The sequence below is a fragment of the Argopecten irradians genome, chromosome 4, assembly GCF_041381155.1.
Source record: "Argopecten irradians isolate NY chromosome 4, Ai_NY, whole genome shotgun sequence".
Taxonomy (NCBI): Eukaryota; Metazoa; Mollusca; class Bivalvia; order Pectinida; family Pectinidae; genus Argopecten; species Argopecten irradians.
The window spans coordinates 46977082-46998045 of NC_091137.1; the positions used below are offsets into that span (position 1 = coordinate 46977082).

The 20964-nt window shown below is 31.3% G+C and overlaps 1 protein-coding gene across 1 annotated transcript; it reads left to right on the forward strand.

The window, feature by feature from the left end:
* The first annotated feature begins 5575 nt into the window (after window positions 1-5575).
* Window positions 5576-9096, forward strand: LOC138322537 (homeotic protein antennapedia-like). Its single transcript, XM_069266553.1, has 2 exons — window positions 5576-6164; window positions 7659-9096. Exons 1-2 carry the CDS (start codon window positions 5636-5638, stop codon window positions 7889-7891), a joined length of 762 nt encoding a protein of 253 aa, XP_069122654.1. The 5' UTR covers window positions 5576-5635; the 3' UTR covers window positions 7892-9096.
* Window positions 9097-20964: the final 11868 nt, after the last annotated feature.

The window sequence follows — 20964 nt, forward strand, 5'->3', positions numbered from 1 at the left end:
CATATTTGATTATTATTTAGTGAGTCGGTACTACTTTTAATTAAAGATGCTCCACCACTCACAAACGGTAGTTTTGGTAGTTTTCCTCTATCAAAAACTGTAACAGTTACAAAAGTTACTTACTTTAAACCTTTTCCACCTTTGAAAGGTTTTGGCTTCTCATTGTACTTCAAGATAACAAAAAAAAAAAAAAAAAAAAAACAAAAAAAAAAACACAACAAAAACAAAAATGACTAGATTTGATCGCAATCCACCAAAGTAATGATATGAGTAATGTTATCGAACAAACTATTGCTTTTTTACTCTTTCCCTTCGCTTTTTTAAAATCGAATGAATGAATAAAGAGCGGACAAACAAAAGAAAAAAGAGCAATGAACGAACGAAATAAAATCCCTAATCAATTGCATCCCGAAAAAGTTCCGTGGTACTATGTACCATATGAAGAACTCATAGCGCCTACACCAAAAGCAAAAGAAAATATCTTATATTTTTTATGTTAATTAAACACATATATACATGAATAAACACCAACTATTGCTCAAATGATGAGTATCGTTTATGCTCTGTCGGGGTGGAGCATCTTTAATAATCGCAATGCAATCCATTACTTTAATTACTTTTATTCTAAAATAAAATAAGCAGCTCAAACCATTCAATGATGGTACATGTAATCGTGTAAGGTAAGTAACTTTTATTACCGAAGAAAAATACTCATTGGTCTACTACTGCTTTAATAGATAACAAATAACATTCCTGTATAAGTAAACAAAACTCTAGAAACCTTTGACGAATGAATTCCAAAATAAAATTAAAATTGTATGTCAAAATATTGTCGTCACATGCTAATGGTAATAGTTATATGAAACAGATTAAAGCAGATTTGTGATTAATACAAGATAGTCTTACTCACATGAAATAACACTTGCTAATATTTCAACGCAGCTCACTGCTGGATGTGTTGCTATGTGTGATGACTGGGATATTTATAGTAGTTTGGATTTATTGAGAGTCATAATTTGTGCTTACGTCTTTGCGAGTCGTAAACTGTTAACGAGTGATTAAAGATCTTGTTTTATTTCCAAACTGATTTATGGGGAGCAAAGATCATCATTCTGACATCGCACTATAAGTTTATAAATTAAAACGTAACACATACAGTTATTCTTGCAAAAGCACGAATATAATCTTACTAAAAACAAATTAGCTACTAGCATTGACACCATTTTTTTTGCATTTTATCGCAAAATTCCCCATTCATTTAACGTAATTATTCCTTAATTAAGCTGATATATATTAACATCGTCTGTTTTTGGAATTATATTACGTGGTGGTATTAAATAAAGCACGTGTATTATGATAGATTTTGAACTGTAATCTCTTCACAAAAAATGATGAAATTTAGATGGATAAAATGTAACTTGATCCACTTTCTTTCATGATTTGTAAGGTTACAGTGAAACGTATTTTGATTTCATGGATATATAATCTAATCAATGATAAAAAATACACAATTACAACATGTCAGTTTTAATGTTCATTTATTTATGATAATAATACGTCTTATTTTTTTGGAAATATTTGACAAGGCTTTAATTTTATCTTAATTGTGTTTTGTATTCTTTCAGACTACACTCTGATTGTGTGTTGTATCTCCATAACATTAAATTAACATATATTCGTGTTAATCCTTATAATTGAATATACAACATAAGCAGATTATCTTTTCAAATTTCACAATTAATTTAAGAGCTGTTTATCTATGCAATCATGACGCCGTTGTATGAGCCAATCAAATACGACGGTAGAAACAGTAACGCCAGTTTTCCTTTATTGGGATGTTAAGTTGTCTTTAAGCCAATTGGATTGTTCGATACAAGCAAGATTTGTTTACCTTGTATTTGTTCATTCCGACAATAAAACAAAACGCATATGACAAAGCGAAAAATAATAGAATTTAATGATGACTAAAGGTCAACAAAGCAACTAATTAAATGACGAACATACAACTTCGTATCCAATCAGTGTCCATGGTTTAGAATTTTCATTTAACTGTAACTTGGCAAGTTGCAAATATTTCAATCACACTAATGGTATTTATTTGCTGCACACCCCAATGCTCGCTTTGAACTCCACGTTGAGTTATTTTGAATAATTGCATCAACACTAGACTAGCGTGCAGGATACTTATTTACATTCGCTAATGATATATAAACGATTAATCATTTAATTAAAAAAAGCAATTAGGATACGAGATATATTTATAGTTGATGTAACAATATCGACTGACTAATGCTAAACTGCGCCACACCTATAGCTGAAAAAAGGTCATTACATATTCTGTTGGATCATCCCTTTACAGTTCAGGAAATTCGTTGCGTACTTTATTTGAAGAGACAACACTCTGTTCCCCGCCTTTTATTCACTTTATAAATTATGTAATACTAATTAACTAACATCAATACTTACCCGCCACCCTTCATGCACGTTTAGTTTATTTTTGGAATTCTAATTACACCATTGAGAATTAATTATTTTCGGTAACGTCATTAATTGGAATTACTTATATTCATCGGCAACGGAATCATATCACACCGATAAATTTATATACAGTTTAATTTCATACCTTTAGCTCTTAGATGAATTTTACTCAACGTTGAAATATTACTTTAAGTACCAAATACCTTAATGATATTTAATTGTCTTGCATATCTTATATAGATGTGATAGGATTATTCACTACGAAATCGTTTGTATTGATTTATAAAATATTATCTCACTTGCAAACGAGCATATTTGATTGTCATGCATGCTGTAATATAATGTGATAGGCTTATTCACTACATGATCGTTTGAAGTGGCTTATATAATTTGATTTCACTTGCAAACGAGCATATTTACTGACTTTTTGATATTTTTGTTTCGATATTATGACGCAAATTGACGACAATGTATGTAACGTCGCTTCTAATTGGCTGGTGCAATGGCGTATCACTATAGCTTGCGAAAAGACTTTCCAATGAACGTTGAGTTTCAAAGGATTACGAATAACTTGAATAGACATTAAATGTTAAGGCGCGATATACAAAAATCAGAGTGTACTCCCATCATTGCAGTGTATATCATTTGGCCTTATTTTAACGTTTGCATGATTGGCGCCGCGATGAAGGGGAGGTAACTGTGACAATGAGTCAAACTTTTGTTTATAAAAAAAACCGTTTATACTTTACATTTATATACCGGAATTGGTCTTGAAAATTGATGGAAAAATAAGAGAAGTTTGAAAGATTCAAATGTTATCATGTGGTTTACTAAATTAAGTCTTAGATAATACTGTGTTCAACCATAGTATTTTTATGCAATAAATGTGATTTGTAAAAAATAAAAATGATCCATAAATAAGTATCTGTATGATTTGTCTATAAGTTTCATATTTTGTACAAGACGCTTGAAAAAATTACAATGTAATGCATTGCAAATGTAAATAACTAGACATAAAATCAAGATCAATTCAACATGCATGTGCTCCTAACACGTCCATCAATCGATGTCCTAGAAATGTAGGTATGAGAGCAATCGATAGTCATTTCCAAAAATATATAAAGATAATATAAAAGTGGGTGTTTGGTGGTTTGTCAAAGGCAATCATTTCGTGTGCAACCTGGCATGGTTTAAATACAGCATATTGAAGAGCAATTCATACACTATAAGAAAAAAAACACATAAATACATATTCAAAACGAATATGAATATCTCTTTTGCCATATATCATATTCAAATATATATATGTTCACTAGTACAATGCAACAGTCAATGCCAGTCCAAACATATTTTCGGTATGTGTATACTTACAAACAATAAATTGGGTTTAATCAAATGTGGTTCGTTTGTTTAGCACCGTGTCACTCTTGACACGTCAATAACTACTGCTGGTAGTAAAATATATTTCTAACAAGCTGAATATTTTCTTTCTGATCTATATGTGCTATGCTACACACAATAAGTATTTATGAATAAATGAAAAAGCAATATATCTCTTTTTGTCATATACCATATATTAATTCAACATACAACCACACATCAATTACTACCGACGGCACGTTAGGTGTATTTGAATGAATTATCATAATACATTTATCATTCAGCTATAGTTATAAATATAGATATAATCATGTTGTAATTTATCATTGTTCACTGTGCTCTAGCTTTATGCCAAGTAAAAGCTGCCCGACACCTTTGTCAAAGATAAAAAATAAGTAATTCACATTTAGTGTGCTTTAATAGCTTTCTGTTTAAATTCTTTGACATACGATATTATGTTCGTCTAATATTTTAAGCGAAATAAACATCTACGTAAATGACAATCCTGAAATAAATGAAATAACATTACTCCAATACTCTCTACTCATTCACATAAAAAGGTATACAAAGTTATGAATACTTGACTCTCTTTAAAGGAATATTGTAGTAATATACATTGTGAATATATGAATCTATACACGAATTTATTTAAGATGTAATAATTATCAATATTGTGTGTTACATAATTGCAATTCCAGTATTAAAAGAATCAAATAAGACACCCATACCTGCCAATTGCTGTCAGGATTTGCTTTTGACCATGTTGATCTCGTTATATTTCTCTATTTCATTTGGACTTAGGTTTCCATTCATGATACTATACATATCTACCCTCTTTTGATAGATTGTGGATTGCTTGTTTGGTTGGGACGTAGATTCAAATATGACATCATTCTATATCCAATGTCAAGACATAAAAAACCTTCTTATCCGACGAATACGTTTTGCGTTATAGTTTAGGAAATGCAGATGGGTCACATTCTGCAGATTCCTCCATCTTACTCGTAAAGAAGTTATATTTAAGTGTTCAAACCCTCCACCTTAAGCAGTTGCCTGGATTTCTCCGGGTACTCCGGTTTTTCTCCACCATCAAACCTGGAACGTCCTTAAATGACATTAGCTGTTAATAGGACATATACAATTTAGCAAACCAAGCCTATCTCTAGCATATCGAAAATAGGGTTAAATGTACTACATTTACGGTAGTAGCAATTCTCTTTGCTGGCTTAGATTGGCCAGTACTCGATACAGATCATTTTGCTAAAAGTACGAAACGTCGTAAAGCGGTGCTTATGAAAAGTATGCAATTATAAACTTGATATTTCTATCCGATTGATATAATCTTCCAAAATATTCAAGAATCGAATAAGGTTCCAGGTATCAAATTTGGATTCCAGAACAAAAATGATATGAATCAATGTGTATATGTGTGTCATGCTGATGCACTTCCAACCTGATTGTATGTAATTTAACAAGTTATGTTAAATGTTATAGTAACTATATCAGGATCCAGATGCAATCTCCCGAATGTATGAATGCATTCTTCCAAAAAAACGATACATGGGTTAGAATACATTTAGAACTGTAATCGATTTCTTTCTGTACTAAATAGCAGTGGCCTATTCACTCAACATACTCTAGTTATTTATAATCATGCAATTTCACTCTTTCAGATATACTGACGGAGGCAGACAATTTACGACCAGTTGCCTGTTGAAATGAATCCAAGCAGTCTTTGATCTTACGCTCTGTACTGGCAGATAGCTATACCTCCAAGATGTATAGGAAAGTCAACTCCTATTTGCCGAACTCTATTCCATCTTACTTCAGAACAGGAAGCACGTGCGATGCCGGAAGTGGCAGCACGGGTGAAGTTCGGCATCCAGATAGTATACATGATAACCCAGGATATTATCATCAACATTTTGTATCATATAGTTCATCCATGGACGTTGCTCCCACAGGAGCCAGAGCGCCATATATGCATCCCCATTTATTTAGTGCAAATAGCCAAAATCGAGTACCATCTATAGTAAAAGACTTTCAGAAAGATTTTGCAAACGTGAACATTAACACGTCAAACCATTGTGTAGCTAAACAAGATCCTGATAAATTCCCACTCACATCCATTAGAGAACTTAGCGTATTCCCCAGAACGGTCGCGATGCCAACCGGTGGTGGAAGTCCAACAGAGGATGCAATGGATAATTTGACAGAAAGGAAGTCGACGAGTGGCGATGAAAGTCATGATAGTGATAGCGGCAGTCCAAATAAACCTTTCTATCCTTGGATGAAAAGTCAATTTGGTTAGTTTTTGTCCAATCCTAACAATGTTTGAAGTCAAATAGAACTTTCTGGACAGTCAATAGATAAAGAAAATACAATATGTTAAATCTCTAATTACAAGTAAGGAAAATATCTTCAACCAGTGATGAAATTAAAACAAGTGTATTAATATTATATTATTTACCTTTTTGTAACATTATTTCGCATTTGAGTGCTTTTCTTCCATGAAAAAAAAAATCAAAATAATAAAAAAAAGATTATTTAGAGTAACACAATTTATTTATTTTACACTATTATCTTAAATGAAAAGGTTGAGCTTCTCATGTTTTCTTTAGAATAAAAGTATTTAAAATCATGAGTTGCATCTCTAAAAGAACTCCAAGGCACTTGTGTTATAACAATTTTATATATTCTTGTGCATACAGCAAAAGCAACTGGAATTATTGTTTATATATTTATTGTGTCAATTTGACGTGTAAAGATCAATTATTGCCCAAAATAAATATTGCTTATTTTCTGTCGGCAATGAAGCATCTATAAACAATGAACCAAGCTACGCGTTTGTTGTCCGAAGTGAAATAGTTAAAATTTAAATAATTTTGAAAAAAAACCAACTTTAATTCAAATCGATTATTCCAAATCAATACGTTATTTAAACGAATGAATGTGGTATGATGCATTTTAGTATTGACATTACTTGGCTTATAGTCGCTGTAAGCGTTTTAATTTTTATTTGAGAGCATTATTATTATAACTCATTGTCTAGTTGTTTTTATCATGACATGAATGTGGTATTTATAAATATAAAAATATCGTATCTGATATAAAAAGTAATTTGTTGAAAATTTTAAAACATAACAAAGCACAGGTTGTTTATTTGTAATTTGAAGCATAATATTTTATTCATCATAAATGGATATATAAACAGAGTTCATGCAGGGAAAATGGCTCAGGAACATTTTATTTATTCATAAAGGCTATCAACCGAGATTTAGATCCTATCACCACAAATAGTGTGATAAAATGAACTTATGATATTTAACAACATCAGATCCTAAACATGGATCCAAGGTACCAATTAACATATGCTTAAACGATTAAAGTTGCCTTACAATCCGTGCACAGTATGTCAATTAAGCTTGAATTATTTTAACCTTCGACACTTTTTGCCAAATTTTATACCTTCGGGTCATTTATTTTATAGCTTATAGGTCACGTGATGGTCATAAACGTCACAGGAATAGGAATTACGTTTTGTTTCTATTGGTAGAAGATATAGTAGTGGAAGCCAGCCAGAGGCCATTCTACAGGCCATTTACAAGACAGTAATGGCTAGTATTTTTAGACTAAATCGTCATTTTTACAGCTAAGAATTGTCATAAAATGGTAGCGGGGCGGAGCATCAGTCTTAAGTAACGGTAGTAAAGGATAACGAAATGGCAATAAACAAGTGGATATATTGCGGTTAGTGGGGCTAATATTTCACCATAAATACAAATTCATTTTGATTTCAGGTCCAAATCGCAAACGGGGCAGGCAGACGTACACACGGTATCAGACATTGGAGTTAGAAAAGGAATTCCATTTTAACAAATACCTGACTAGAAGAAGAAGGATAGAAATTGCACACGTGTTATGTTTAACGGAGCGACAGATTAAAATCTGGTTCCAAAACCGACGCATGAAATGGAAAAAAGAGGCTAAATTTATACCTAATTGTGAACCAAAGGACCGGATACTAAAATGACCTTTGTGAAAATCTTGATTCCTGGGCATGACAAGGCAAGACAATATGTTGAATTGTGGAATTTTCCTTGAAAGTTGTTTTAAGAAACATACAAAATATAAGTGCATTGCTTAATATTTGAAAGTGGACATTTTATAATCATAGCATTTATATAACGCTGTATAGATAAGATATTTGTTTGTGGAAGGAAGTAAAAGAGAAGAAACATTTCTTCCCAGTGTAATGACTTTCATTCAGTCGGATACCGAATATATATATATACAGGTAACATGTAGTAAAAGATGCTGAATGGTATTAACAAACCAAATTGCTGGGTTTTTTTCAGTAAAAAAGCTGAATATCCCATGGAGATTTATGACGTTCTTATCTGAAAATCTAGAATATATTCATTATCAGTTATACTTAGTTTGACGTCCCAAATAAACAGTGTTATCAATCACATGAACAAGGTAAGTCATATGGTATCTACACCAGGCGCTAAATGCATTGATATGTAATATTCGAAATGTAGTCATTAACATTTACAACGAACGTTTTAAAATTCAAAATAATTTTAATTGGGAAACGGAGATTTTGCACATAAGAACAGAAATATGAATTATCAGCTTATCCTTGTATTTTAACGATATTCCAGTGGATTATTTATGAAATAACCAAAGTGTAAAATCGATATTATCAGCGGAATAAGTGTAGAAACGATATTTGATATTTGATAATTTTCGTTCTAAAATAACGTTAGAAATGAATATTGCAGCAATTTATTTTAATATATGAATATAAAAATGAATACATGGTATATCTTAAGCTTCAATAAAATCGAAAGAAAATAAAATGTAAAATAAAAAAATATCTTTAAAAAGAAATGTTTTGGAATAACTATTTAATATATACAATTGAAACAATACATTGTTTCGTATAAAATAATTCTAAATTACAAAGCAGTCAAATTTGCAGAAAAAATATATATAACTTTGTGATCTAGACTTATTAGAGTATATTTCCTTACATCGATTAAGAAAATGTTGGAGATTTGAGATTTCGTCTTCCAGATATTTTTCTAATTTTTATGTATACGTATATACGATAATATATTTTGTATACTATGATAATGACTGTATTTTGAACAATTTTGATAAAGAATATGATTTGTTTGTTGATGCTTGTTCCACTACTCATAAATAATTATATGCAAATAAAAGTTATCAAAAATATGTTTGTCTCGGATTTTTTATTTACCTTTTTATGTTTGTTTTTTTAAATATTTTTACACATTTATTTTAATTTACGACGTAAGCTAAATATAACAAAATAACAGAATAAAATTAATCACAAGAAATAATTTATGATTGTGTATAAGGATAATCATGGGTATTGATATAATTTTATACGCTTATAAATGATTTAAATATTTGTAAAATCCACAACAAAATAACATTTTCGATGAATACTTGGATAACTCATATACAGCGGACAACCCATTCCATATATTTAAATTGTGTTCCTGTCTTCGACAATACATCGTAAAACGTTAGATTTAAGCGATCTGGTACAGATAGCATCGGACCATGAAAAAACCTCGCCTTAGGGCAACGTAAAGAAAATTGAAAATGTTGAACAATTTGACAAATTTGTCAAACACAACACAAAAATAATTTATCAAATCCAAAGTTGTTTTTTCTTTCTCTTTGCTTTATTTTCTAATGACGTGATCATACTAGCAACAAATTATGTTTTTTATTTTGATATACACATTCACTCTTTAAGTTCAGGAGTCATTTTTGATCGCAAAACCGGTCAGTCCTTTAATAAATTAAGTTTTATATATCACAAGACAGGCAAAGGCAACATACGAATGAACAAATATTCAACCATTTTAAGTCAATATCATGAGTATTTGCAGTACAATAGTATAATAGACAATGCTCAACATGTTCGACTTTGACGAACTTATTTAACAGCTTCTTTTTGTAATAAGCTTATAGTTTGTATATGCAGGATTATTATTGTTTGTCTTTAAAAAAGCATCATAGTCTTCAATGATTGTAAATTATCATTTTATACTTTACCTTTTTGTTCTTTATTTTCTTTACATGTCTCCTTAAAATCCCTTAAAAATAAAGTTAAAAAAGAAAATATACTTTCATTCTGACCATATATATTGTACTTATTTCATATACACACATAAAGCCATTGCTTAAACCTTTTTAACTGAAATATTAGTCGTTTCGTTTGTTTTTGTTTAAATGATTAATATTTCTATTTTACATATGTATTAATCAACATGCTAGATTGTTATTGTATCCTCGGATATCAGTTATATAGAGCGTAGACGCGATAATCTGGACGCCGATAGTCCTTGAAACTCTTAACACCAATGTCAGTAATAGGACAATGAATTCATTATTCGAGAAAAAAACAAATATGCAGAAAAAAAAGAGAAATGTTTGTCACAAATAAGAAATGTGCGTAGAAAAATAAATATACATCAATTTATCAACATAAAACTTTCAACAAATTATGCTTCACTAATGCATCTCTTTTATGCAATATTTTAAGCACAGCAAAATATTCAAATATCGCTGTTATTATAGATTATATTTTCTAACAAATAAACAAGCTATATAATTAGCAACTAAAAAGATAGAGTTAAAGTAAAGTTTCGACAGCAATGTTTAATTGGATACACACACAGTCGTAGTTTATTTTGTGATGTTGGTCACGTGCACTACACGTGCAGATGAGTATTTCCAATAGTTTTTTTTATCATATCGTGGAGAAAAATACAAGTTCTACTCAACGCAAATGACAGAGGCACAAGTCAGTTTAACGAAGGACTTAAGAAAATAACATCTAAATCTGGTATCGAATACTCTGTTAAAGGGGCTATTGAGATGAGCCTTCGTTGTAGTTAGTAAAAAGTAATTAATCTTGATGAGAATTCGTGCATGTGTGTCTGTCTTCCACAAGAGCCCGTCTGTGTTTGTGAACTCCGTAACTTACTAAGGAATCAAACTTTATTTTCAGCGACTTGGAAACAATAAATCTCAATTTAGTCTCATCGTGCATCTGGCCCTAGCATAGACACGTCTTGTTTCAAGATACTGGTAGATCGTTTATGTCAAGGCGCCTTCATCTTGTAGCAGCATAGCTGACCCAGTCAAGGTTATGTAACACTGATATCAGACACTGCTTCAATTAAAAAACAATTAATGTACACGAAAGTCACTTATGAGTTGCCGTCTATTTATGATTAGTATTTATTTCGGTATGTGTTTCTGATCTTCAGTATATGTATCTTGTTAAGTATGCAGCATTCATATAATTCACGGGCATCATAGCTATGGTAAATCATACATAATTATTTAATGAAAATCATCAGTCAAACGATACATTGATATTTATGTCGATGCTTTGCAATTTATCAAATAACCTTCGCATGGCCAATATCTCATATAATTATATCCACTTTCATCTTACCGCTTTTCTTCACGAGGGCAAGATAACCTATTGCTCGTTATTGTAGGGTATTTATTTACATGTTGGACCATTCTCAAGATTATATCTAAATTAAGAAACGGTTGTGCTCAAGTTTGTTTCTTTAGTTTATTATTTTTTATACAAATTATTTGAATTACTGAGTATTTTGAAAGATCTCTTTCGATAGGAGTAACCGTTTTAAACATTTTTACTATAAACTTAAAATAGAGAAATTTTGAAATATGAATTATCTACAGATCGATAGATTGCAATATATTTTACTTGAATACATCACTTTTTTCTTGTTGCGGCCTCACATGTAGGCAATGTGTATTTACGCCGTTGGCATAAACTCACAAAACGTCAAATATTTTAGAGTTATATATCAATTAATCACAGTTTGTTGGTGTATGTATCATTTCAATTTACCACGGCGCTATATTTTAGAAATTTTCAAATATGTTATTAATCAATCAATTTCCATATTTTATCAAACGTATCTCTCTTTTTTTATTCAAATAATCTATCATATATGATACCCATATCCCCCCACACGTAGATGATCAGTTGGAGGTATTTTGAACATGGAACAACAAAGCAAAATAAAGTTGTTTGCTTCATCTGTTCAGTTTGAATTAATTTTAGTAATACTCACTTGGCAAAACAATTTTATTCTATATTTGATAGAATTTGTGCAAGTTGTTTGCTTCAAATCTTGATAACTTGAGTCACACGTGCTCTAACTTCCGCCTGGATTTTTAGGTATGTATTATGAAAACACTAAGGAAAGCCGGATGAAAATGTTTCAAAACAAATGAAGTCGATTCACTTTACATACATTCGGTGTGTGTGTTGTTTTTCCCATTTGTTTAATCTGTTTTGGAGCGTAAAATACAATTAAGCATACACGTTACCTTGGATTATGGAAATTTAGGATTAGATAAAATACGGAAAGATAATATCAGAGCAAAACTAACTCGTTTATTATTATTCGCTTTTTACGTTCTATCGAAAAATGAATATTGTACAGCATTTATATTATTTATAGATAATGAAACTGTCAATAATTAATTTCGAAATAATCTGTATGTTCGTATATAAACTATTGTTAAAGTATCAAAGGTAATATTATAATAATTAAAGATACACAATAGTATCAAAGTTCAGACCTTTAAAAAAATACATATTAAAATGAATTATATGTGCGTAACATTGTCTTTCACTGTGTCATTCAGTTATTCTATTAATTTAAATAGGGATTTATATTTAAACAAAACAAAATATAGAAAACATAGTATTCAAATTATGTTATGTATATCATGTATCTTAAAAGATTCCGTATTAAGTTAAGGAAATGAAAATATTTATGCTTAAGTTCCTTTACACTGTGGTGTAATCACATTAATTTCAATATGGTCAACGTTGTTATCATACTAAGAAAATATTTTATTGTTTAATCTTTCAAGCTTTTTATCGAAATTGTCTGTTGGAAACATTTCTTTTTCTTTTTGGAAAAAAACTAACAGTGAAATATTGAAATTATATAATCATCAAAATGAAGATAAATAAAGTAAAAAAAAAACAAAAAACAAATATATAAAAATATAAACAGATATGCTTCTCGTCCCATGAAAACAAAAATAAGTCTAACTTAGTTTAAAATTTAGGTTATTTCAAATAACGCATATATCTTCTTAACAAGTATAAGATTATCATATTAACATTAATTATGAGGCTTTCTAATGATTGAGATAAGATATGGTTATATTTGACAAATGGATTATTGTTAAATAAAAAAAAAATCATCAGAAGAAATCATTGAAGCGTCACAAGCGTGGTCCCATTCCACCATATAACATCAACAGTGGGACTGTCATAGGGTAAAAATCATGGTAAAATATGTATATTTAAGTATGCACTAAAAAGATCAGTTCGTTCAAAACGATAATTAACAAGTCTGTCTTGCTATGGAAAACGTCAAATGAACTCAGCGCATGCGCGAATATATTGTTTCTTCACTTTAAGACGTAGTAAATTATTGAATGTAATTTGTTTGATCAAACGTACAAAGTGTTTAATGTTTTCTTAGAGGTTTTGACAATGTTACTTCTCCGGTTATATTTAACAATTGATGAAAATACACTGAGTTTCTAGTAATTTAATTCTATAATTTAGAAAGAAACTACGTCATTATATGATATTGCGGGATCATCTAAGGTGTCTGTTTCACTTGGGAATAGGTACGTAATCACCTACCCGTAAAATTGGTCTGGTAGTGGCAGAGACGTATTTTTAAATTCTAAAGATAAAACAAATTAGACTATTTTACGTAAAATGCTCAGAATATTAGGTAAATTAACACATAATTCAGTTATAAAAAATATAATTCAGATATAAACATTCAACAATCTACTAAACTTAAGATATTATATAAAATATTTCTGTTGATACATATATTTCCTCACTCTGCTTTGACAGTCTACTTTCTGTAGAGCAATTTCTGTATATATGCATTTGAAGTGAGTTCTTCAAAGATTTGATGATTTGATTACAATTCGTCCAGGATTAAACAGTATTTAATCTAATCTCTTTGACGAGTATCAATACACTTAGTTACGTAGGAGATATCAGAATTATGTACATCCATAGAATCGAATACGGTAAGGGCAGTAAAATTATTCAACAAAACGTAATTCAACATTACTGCTATCATTTGCACATTGCACATTATTCCAGTCAGATTGTTATAAATTCAAATGCATTCGTATCTAAATACGATACTTTCAATAGTAGTTTATGTGTGATTATTTATATAATGCTTATCCAAAACTGAAATATATTCTGGTGTTTGTTTTCCAAAATATAATTTAGAATAATTTGTGAAGTTATATGAATTAGAAGTTAGGAAAAATCTGAACATGTTTGTTGAATAAGTGTTACATGTACTGCATATGTAATTAAGAATACATTAGCATTTGTTTTCATGGTTCACAAAATAGTTTGGGTGTTCTAAAATGCTTAGACGAAGTCATTCTATTCTGAACGCAACTTCACCAAAGTAAACAGCAGTCTGCAAATTACGATTAACTAAACAAAAACACTTTGGCATGTGTATTGTTAAGTGAAAACCCTTATTTACTATGTTTTGCAGAAAGACAGCATATGGTTCATTTAGTGCTTTGGGAGGAAACATCATTGTTCCAGTGGTCTAGTAACCTACTAGAATTACTATAATATCTATGCCATACCATCCTTGTAAGTTGGCACTAGATTGCCAATCTATAAATGTTCTATATACATTAACTGCCGCTGTGATTCATATAGGGGATCACGGCTGGTTCCATTGGGTAGGATATAACATAATCACACATAACAGCATCTCTTAATTCCGTCTGGCCCAGTTTTCTTCGTATAGTGGTTAACTTACAGGGATTTTGTTCTCTAAACATGTTCATGTTATCTCCATATCATATTTGCAGTAGTTGTGATGCATGTCAATTCAGTCATATCAAAGTACTGACAGAAAATGGTATGCGAAAGTATTTTTAGAATATAAAAACATACTTGAACTTAAGACATGCTTATTCAAACATGACATGATATTGAAGTGCTTCGTTCATAAATTAAACATGAAGTAAGCATCTAGGCATCGAAATAAAGCTATACTTACCCTTCTCAAAAACAAACAGTGGATTGTTGACACATACAATTACTGAATAAAACAGATAACAACTTTATAACTCTACTAGGTCAGACGTACAGATAAATAACCATAAACGTGGAAATCCAAATGTAAGCTGACCTAAAATTATTTCTACATGGTGAAATTTTAGAGAACACCATTGGTAAGATAGGTGCAATAAACTCGATACTTTATCTCTTGTGTTTTTCATGTTTACGCTTTGGCCTAACCACTAGCTAAAGCATTATGATTAGGGCAAATATTTTAAATTGTACAAATATTTACCTGTTTTCAGGTGGACACTGTGATTTATCAACCCTCGAAAGTGATATAATTACTAAACGAAGTCGATCGACACATTATGTTTGATAAATGAAAACGCCTGATAAAGATACCATGTTTGCTGTTATTTTGGTTTATATATGTTGTTTGAGCTCTACCAGCCTTTTGGCTTCATCATTATTGCAAGAAACATACTTCAGCAACAAAGGGGAACAACTCTATCAATTGTACCTCACCGCCATGCTGTGTTTTGGCTCCGTACCATTCTTTATCGATATCGCCACACATTACACGAGCGGTGTTATGTACAGCTCTTGCGTGTAATACACAAGAGAGTCGAATTCAAATTAAGCATTTATTTGATTTCATTTGTTTTATTGGGCATGCAAGCCGATCAGTTTCACAATTTTGTCATATCTTATAGTTTCTAATTTAATTAGAAAACAACATCCTTGAATTAATTGTCACATAAATTGACTGAGCTGTCTGCATTGTTTCCGCGGATAATAAATCGGTCTGTCCTGTCTTTTAGTTATCAGTAACAGCGCATTCCATAAACTATAATACAGATGATACAGTCATAAGTACAGTTTTTTTATTCCTTAATATTTCTCTGAAGGCTTAATTTCTTATTTGCTTGAACATAAATCATAATGTTAAATTCAAGGTTAGGATACAAAAATCAAACACATTTAAATGAACAAAATAGCACTGTTCGTGCAGTGCACTATTAATTGGTTCATTCTTTATTACCAGTTTCCGAATTTGTTTTTCACCTTATCATTATCCTTGGTGCTTTAATATCAAAGACTAATAGGTCTGTTTTTGCCGAGGATCATTTATTACAGGGTGACTATGTCATTACATTTTATCCATTGTATTCAATGTAACATGAAGTGTCCGGTACATTGTATGTTGATTGAAACTTTCGTTGATTTTATTGCATATCGTTGCTGTGAAACCACAAATAAAAAAAAAATAATAATGAAAAATGTGTTATTCTACATTACATTACATTTGTATTAGAATCACAGTCTCACAGCCTAAGTACGGATATTCTTGCAAATCACGAAAGAAAATACTCACGAACATTTCGTACTATATAGTACAACTGTTCTTACTAGTGGTGAAATACCGCTTACTCTTCAGGGAGATATGGACTACCAAAACAGAATTGGTATAGCAATGCCCAGCTGGATGACCTACCTGACCTCACATAAATGTGATAGTGAATAACAAAAAAATTGATTGTAATGTACATTTAAAATGAACTTAATGTATCTATAAAAGAAAGTGTGGTTGGCAATTTTAAAAAGGACACAAATGATGCTTAAACATATAAAACGTGTATTTTAAGGATAATTTTCAATACGATATCTGGTTTTTTTTTAAACATGTAATGAACTAGTTCATGTAATGCTACGATGTGTAGATTTATCACGGCATCTGGGCCCAATTGTTCAAAGCGTCATCAGCTTAATCACAGTTGAACGACAATTTTGAAATTAAGATCAAAACATTTGCGAAATTTTACAAGATTCTTTAAGATTCTTAATACATCTGCTCTTTATCTACAAACTTACCTTAGTGAACATATGATTACACATCTAACAACAAATGGAAAATGGAAATCTCTCTAATCAAATAATTAAACTTTTCAACATCCGTGTCATGTATTTTAGAGACATGTCCCGGTAGTCAGTTTTGACATAAAGTATAAGGGGTTGCTTAGAAAACAGATATATATATATGTTTTCCTAGTATTCTGATCATATCATTGGTATGTTATTTCCAAATAAATTGTTTTAAAATTATAAAGTTGCAATGTCTAATAGTGATTTTTAATTTTATCATCACTATAAATTGGCTATAATACATACTTTTTGAACATGTGCGAGTGGGTTTTGAAACTATTTTGGTAGAATTCTAGTTTTTTTTTCGGTTACATTATCAAACGCAGGTACTGTTGTATATATTTGTACCGGCAAGTCTTGATTTTGCAACACATCTTTTATACCTTTGTTGTATAGTTGATAACCCATATCATTTTGATTTTTACTTGCTGACAGCAGATTCGTAAAATGCTTCATTCTATCAGTCACCTCTGTGGCTTCATCTCCCGGTCTTTCTTGTACTTTGTCACATAGTTACGATAGGAATCCACAAGTTAGTCTTCAAATTCTGCTTGTGTGTCTTTTGTATACAGAGAATATGGCCAACAGTGTTGCCAAATGTGTTTACATCATCAGATAGGAACACTGCGATCGAATATGGTTAAACTTAGGTAAATATAGGATAGAAAACAAATTACATATCATCATTATTACATTTTTGATAAGTTTGTTTGAATGAGGCCTATCTCATAAAAATTAATTCAAAATGTATTTTAAAAAAAACTGGACACAAGGAATCCCCTTGACATATACCCGGCGTATTTGCGTATTTGTTGAACACTTCAATTCAGCCCTTTATGCGGTTTTAAAAAGAGCAAAAATGATAAGAAAACGCATAATGTAGAAATGCATCTAAAACTTTTTATGCTACTGCAAAATTTGAAAAAAATAAGCAAAAAAAAAATATATATATATATATATAAAAGACAGAAAAACAGAACCTGGGTACATTTTGCAATCTATATTTTCATGTTGATCTTGCAGTTTATCATCAAACTTCAACCTACAGGAACAACCAATCGGAATAACATGTTTTGGATGATCACGTGAGATACAGGATTTTATCATATTCACATGGTACGAATATACAGGTTAATGGATTATCATATTACCTCTATTTCTTTACATGAATACCATGTGTGAAATCTTACAAAGTAGACTGTCATTTAATAGTGATATGTCTCTAGCTATTTAATCGCGTGTGACTTTAATGGGTCTTCATGTAATTTACATCGATTTGCCACTAATGGAGGCCGTCTTGATCAGGTGTTACGTATGACAACACAACAGATGGAACATTACAGAAGCGCCAGCCCCTGTCCAGAATTAGTAGCACTCTCAATTATTAAAAAAAATATGAAACAATAATTGCATAATATAAGAGTACATTTTCCATAGCATTGACAAAACCTCAAAGAACGCTGTATAATTCTGAATGGACATGCTTGCCTGACTTCTCTAAATGCGATGTAATGAATCTCTCAGCTGAAATAAAACGTTTTACATTATTATCATGTACTTAAAAACTTCCATGTTTTCTAAGATTATGTCGGCAAGGCGGTTTAACATAAGGAAGATGGATGCGATCCATACCAGGGATGCTGATCTGCCGCATAATACGTAATATGAAGTGAGTATGATAGCATGTCTTATTATTTCAGAAAGATAACTTAGCGATGCCAGAACACGGAATTTGTGTGATAGTTACCGGAATATCTCAGATGAAAGACTCATTCAACACATAACGGTAGTATTAATTGGTTCAGCGCGACGAACAGCGACCGGTATTCGTTAGATGGGGATGCTACACATAGCAATGGGACGGTGTGAAATGATTTTGCTACCGAACACTTTGTTTAACTGCGTTCCATGCAAATTTCCACCTTCTTCATGTAAAATGTATGCACTAAGTATAGCTATGAATTAAAAGGAGATCTGTCATCTGTTTTAGAGATACGTGCGTCAGATTTTTACATCGACACAACTTTACCTCTTTTTTTCCTCTGTAATCTTCTTCGGAAAAATTAATATCAGTGTTGCATATTTATTGAGGTTTCCAAGCAAACGAGAAGAGAATTAAAGTCATTCATCTATTTATTTGCGCTTGTGTATTACAGAGTTATCTGCACTTGCAGGTATTTTTTATTACGTCATGTATTTGTCGGAATGACGTCATATTGTTTCATAACCTCTCCCAGAGTGCATTGCGGTCCCCACATTTCACCCCTGTAAACGACTTACGAAAACAAGATTCTTGAAAAACGTATTTCGGACGCATACTAAATCATTTAATGCATATTGTAAGTTTCCTTTTGTATCATTTCCCTGTAAATGACTGTCTGACATATTATAATTTGATCATTCAATATTAAACCAAACAATTATGGGTTATTTTTCGATAACACTAAATTTACTTGTAAGTAAATAGTCACGATTTACATATGACGTCCGCCGTTTCAAAAAACAATAACTGTGATGTAATATATAAAGGGGGGCGCAATGTATTGAACAATCCTGAGGACGTAATATTCTGTGACCCGAGGTAATAGAAAGTCGGCTTGTGAGCCGTTGATGGGACGGCAATGAACCCTGGGAGATATTGATTTTTTTTTAGTAAAAAACGGCGTAATTTTCGCCTACAAAGGCAGATAACCCTGTAATATGCAAACACGGAAAACATTAATGATAGCGGAATGGAAAAAAAAATCATATAATAATAAATTCTGTATTATCTTTGTCTAGTGAAAGAATTATGCTCCTATAAGAGAATTTGTATTGAGATATACTTTTTTTCTGATTGAAATCATTACTCAAGATTTTCTTATATTATCATTGGTGTGTCTTCATTATAGAAACGTTTGTCAATTGTAATAATTTTGACACAATATTAACATTAACACTTTAGCGAGAAGGTTGAAGTCAGCTTTCAGAAATCTCCTTTATGATATATCTAAATGCTCGTTTGGTTGAATGTACATTGTATCATAGATGCTCTGTCGTTATATCCACGCTAGGGACATGGTATATATAGCAAAAATGGAGGCTCAGTATGCGACAACAGAGTCTGGTTGTTTGGCCTTTTGATGTACGTCGACATATTATCGTGTGGTCTTGTCGTTGGGTGTCGCTTTTGCAGAGATGTAATTGGGTGTCGCTTTTGCAGAGATGTAATTGGGCAGTTATTTTTCCCTGATCTACCTTCAGATTTATTATGACATAGTCCAGGAGTGGATATAGCGACAGTGATAGTAACCCCTGGAATATCGGAGATTGTTGGATGCATGCATAACTATTAAACCACTCGTTCCCGTTAAAATATAATACAAATGCTATCGAGACATAAGAACTTTTTTAATAAATCTAGAAGATGCGCACAATATCCTAATATTCGTGAATTGCTGACCGAAATGTCGGGGTATAATTGAACATTTTTTTTCAAACTCTTCCAGATTTATTGCCCTTTTCCATCATCCCGTTTTGTTTATCTCCCTTGAGTATGCTACACAGACTAGGTAATCAGTCATGGAGGGACAACGCTTAAAAAGAGCTAAATGAGGGATTCAGATAACGACGTAATTTCACACGGAAGCTCATGTGGTTTTATAGTTATGCATTCATTCAACCATCTCCGATATTCCAGGGGTTACTATCACTCTCGTAATATCCGTTGACCGTGAAGAAAACTGTGGATGGCATAGATGGAATAGTTGCATGAGTCAAATACTGCTTTTTATCATATCGAGCGGAACGTGATCAGAAGCAAACTATAGCATTTAATTTTATAATATAGATATATAATTTTCTATCTGAAATTCATTTAAATTTTGCTAATTTTATCAGTGAAACGGCAATTAAACGAACAGAACATGTGAAGAATACCAATTCGCTGATAGTTTAATTCCGATTTCCTCCATTCTTATTAAACAATTGCAGGTCACATTGTGGGTAAATATGAACGC

Bases quoted from the DNA above. Each gene is read 5' to 3' on its own strand.
- LOC138322537 (XM_069266553.1), top strand. From the start codon at position 5,636: ATGTATAGGAAAGTCAACTCCTATTTGCCGAACTCTATTCCATCTTAC. The intron at 6,165-7,658 runs GTTAGTTTTTGT...TTTTGATTTCAG, and splicing joins TTGGATGAAAAGTCAATTTG to GTCCAAATCGCAAACGGGGC.